The sequence below is a fragment of the Primulina huaijiensis genome, unplaced genomic scaffold (assembly GCF_012295235.1).
Source record: "Primulina huaijiensis isolate GDHJ02 unplaced genomic scaffold, ASM1229523v2 scaffold207746, whole genome shotgun sequence".
Classification (NCBI taxonomy): Eukaryota; Viridiplantae; Streptophyta; class Magnoliopsida; order Lamiales; family Gesneriaceae; genus Primulina; species Primulina huaijiensis.
Window position 1 is genome coordinate 1 of NW_027354985.1, and position 2,971 is coordinate 2,971.

General features: G+C 36.1%; 1 protein-coding gene across 1 annotated transcript; it reads left to right on the plus strand.

Moving 5' to 3' along the window:
* The first annotated feature begins 552 nt into the window (after positions 1-552).
* On the plus strand, positions 553-2,266 carry LOC140966701 (alkane hydroxylase MAH1-like). Its single transcript, XM_073426953.1, has one exon. The coding sequence runs from the start codon at positions 584-586 to the stop codon at positions 2,114-2,116; it is 1,533 nt and encodes a 510-aa protein (XP_073283054.1). The 5' UTR covers positions 553-583; the 3' UTR covers positions 2,117-2,266.
* Positions 2,267-2,971: the final 705 nt, after the last annotated feature.

A 2,971-nucleotide genomic window follows, 5' to 3' on the forward strand; every position in this document is an offset into this window, starting at 1 on the left:
AAAAAAAAAAAAAAAAAAAAAAAAAAAAACTAGGCCATTTTCAGGTCACAAGTTTACGATACATCGATAAATTTAAGGGAGTGAACTTGGCATGATAATATCAAATGAAAATTCACATGTTTGAAAGAAAATGTTTGTATTAGTTCATAGATATATTATAGTTAAATTATAAAATAAAACATAATTTGCAATGCAAATTAGGAAAAATAAAATGCAATAAATTATTTGCCAGTAACAAGTTATATATACATGTTATTGCTTAATTATCTTGTATAAAAATTTATTATGTGCTGTGCATGTATAATTATTATCTAGATGATTTAACTAGCTCCGAGCTATGATTATCCATAAGAATTCCAACGCTTAAATGAACTATTCATTTTTCAGATATAATGACAATTTATTAGCTGTTTAAAAGTTTCAGAATATTTTTTAATATATTAAGTATGAATTATATAATTTTTCATTAAAATAAAACCGTTGGCGTGGGTCGAGTTGAATATATACGTGATACTCGATACCTCAGCTTTGCATGAAGCTAGTTACATTACATACGTTCAACTTCCTAGAAAGAGCCGAAAGAATGCACCTGGAAATTCTCTTGGCTTTTCTATGGTTTCTTGGTTTGTGGGCATGGCGGAATTACAAGACTTTGGCCTGGAATTTGCCACTGTTTGGAATGTTACCGTCTCTTCTTCTTAACATTGGGCGTATTCACGAAATTTGCACTGAGATTCTTGGAAAATCCAGGCGAATGACTTTTCGTTTCAAAGGGCCCTGGTTTGCGAGCATGGAGATGCTTGGAACTGTGGATCCAGCCAATGTGCACTATATCATGAGCGCAAGCTTTCAGAATTTCCCGAAAGGCCCGAAATTCAAAGAAATATTTGATGTTTTGGGAGAAGGGATTTTCAATTCCGATTCAGATTCCTGGAATTATCAGCGAAAAATCGCGAGAGCCCTTATTAGTCACCGGCGGTTCTATAAATATTTGGTGAAGATAAGCAGAGAGAAGGTGGAAAGAGGGCTGGTTCCTGTTCTTGAGATGGTGTGTGGGGAAAATAAAGTGGTAGATTTGCAAGATTTGTTCCAGAGATTTACTTTCGACACTACTTGTGCTTTGGTAACAGGATACGATCCAGGGTGCTTATCTTTGGATTTGCCCGATGTCCCGTTTTCTAAAGCAATGGACGAAGCAGAAGAAGCAATTTTTCTTCGCCATGTTCTACCTGAATGGTTGTGGAAACTGCAGAGATGGCTCGGCATTGGATCGGAGAAGAAAATGAGTCGAGCTTGGAGCGTCTTGGACAGCGTCATAGGCAAGTATATAGCCATGAAACACGAAGAAATAAAAAATGGAGCGCATTCGGAGGAGGACGAGAATGATGCAGATCGCGCAGATTTATTGACATTTTATATAAATGGAGTCGACGAAACTCGAAACCAAGACTTCAAATGTGATGATAAGTTCTTGAGGGATACCATATTGAATTTTATGATTGCGGGGCGTGACACCACGAGCTCTGCTCTGACGTGGTTTATGTGGCTTGTTTCAACACATCCAAAAGTGGAAGATAGAATTAGGGATGAATTAAGTTCGATTATTTCACCCCCAGAAGAATGCGAAAAATGGCGAGTTTTCAAGGTTGAAGAAATAAACAAATTGGTTTACATGCATGGAGCATTGTGTGAAGCCCTAAGGCTATATCCACCGGTTCCATTCCAACACAAGGAGCCTCTGCAGAAAGATATCCTTCCAAGTGGGCATTATGTGCATCCAAAGATGAAAGTTCTTTTTTCTTTGTATGCAATGGGGAGGATGGAATCCATATGGGGCAAAGATTGCCTCGAATTCAAGCCCGAGAGATGGATCACAGAACGTGGAACTATCAAGCACGAACCATCTTACAAGTTCTTGGCTTTCAATGCCGGTCCGAGGACTTGTATAGGAAAAGAGGTCGCTTTCACTCAAATGAAGGCCGTGGCTGCCACCGTGATACATAATTATGAGGTTCGGGTGGCGAAGGGCCACAACGTGTCGCCTAATTGCTCCATCATTCTCTACATGAGGGATGGATTGAAGGTTAGGGTTTGCAAAAGATGGTCTAGTACTTAATAATTATGGGAAGTACGCTTGTTTTGCCTAAGGGCATGGCATGCATGCACAGGCCATGGAATAATTTTAAAACTAACGTTGTTGATCTTTGTTTTTTGATATTTCTTCTCTTGGTAAGTTTGTTTTCTCTAAGGAAAAATAAAGCAAGAACCATATATATCTTCTGTTTTGCTCAATTAAAACCTTTGTTAACTGACCAGTACCAAACAAAATTTTACATAGCCAAGATCACAAACAAGTATAGCTGATGTAACAGTTAATTCGCGCATCGACTTTTGAGAGATGTTTGAATTGGTTTATAAAGGATTATCATAGACAGCTAAAATAACTCCGGTTGACTGTTTTTATATGATGATAATTGATGTGGAATAGTAGTTGCTAGCTTAATCCCTTACACAATAAAGATTATGTGGCGATGACATGTGTAGTGTTATATAAACATTTTTGATGAAAAAAGATTGAAATTGTCAAAAATGGAAAGATACAAAACTAAAATTAAATTGAAATTTAATAATATATAAGACCAAAATTGATAAAGGCAAACATAAAATCAATTTTTCCTTGTTTATTTCATTGCTAGCTATTATTGTGATTAATTGGCACAAAATACTAGCAGCATTTTGTGCCTTGATTTCGGAAAAGTTATTTCAGAAGTAGGATGAAGTTATTGACAAGATTGAAATTAAAGAGTTCTGACTTTTTTCCCTTGGGTAAATAACTTTCGTTTCCACAAACTTGTCTCATTTTCAAAGTTTAGTTTTGGTGTAACAACTTTGATAATTTAATTATTATTTTTGTGTCATATTTTGTCGGAGTACTAACATGACACCAAAAAATATTAACGTATTACTGAAA

Coding starts and splice junctions, on each gene's coding strand:
- LOC140966701 (XM_073426953.1), top strand. CDS start 584: ATGCACCTGGAAATTCTCTTGGCTTTTCTATGGTTTCTTGGTTTGTGG.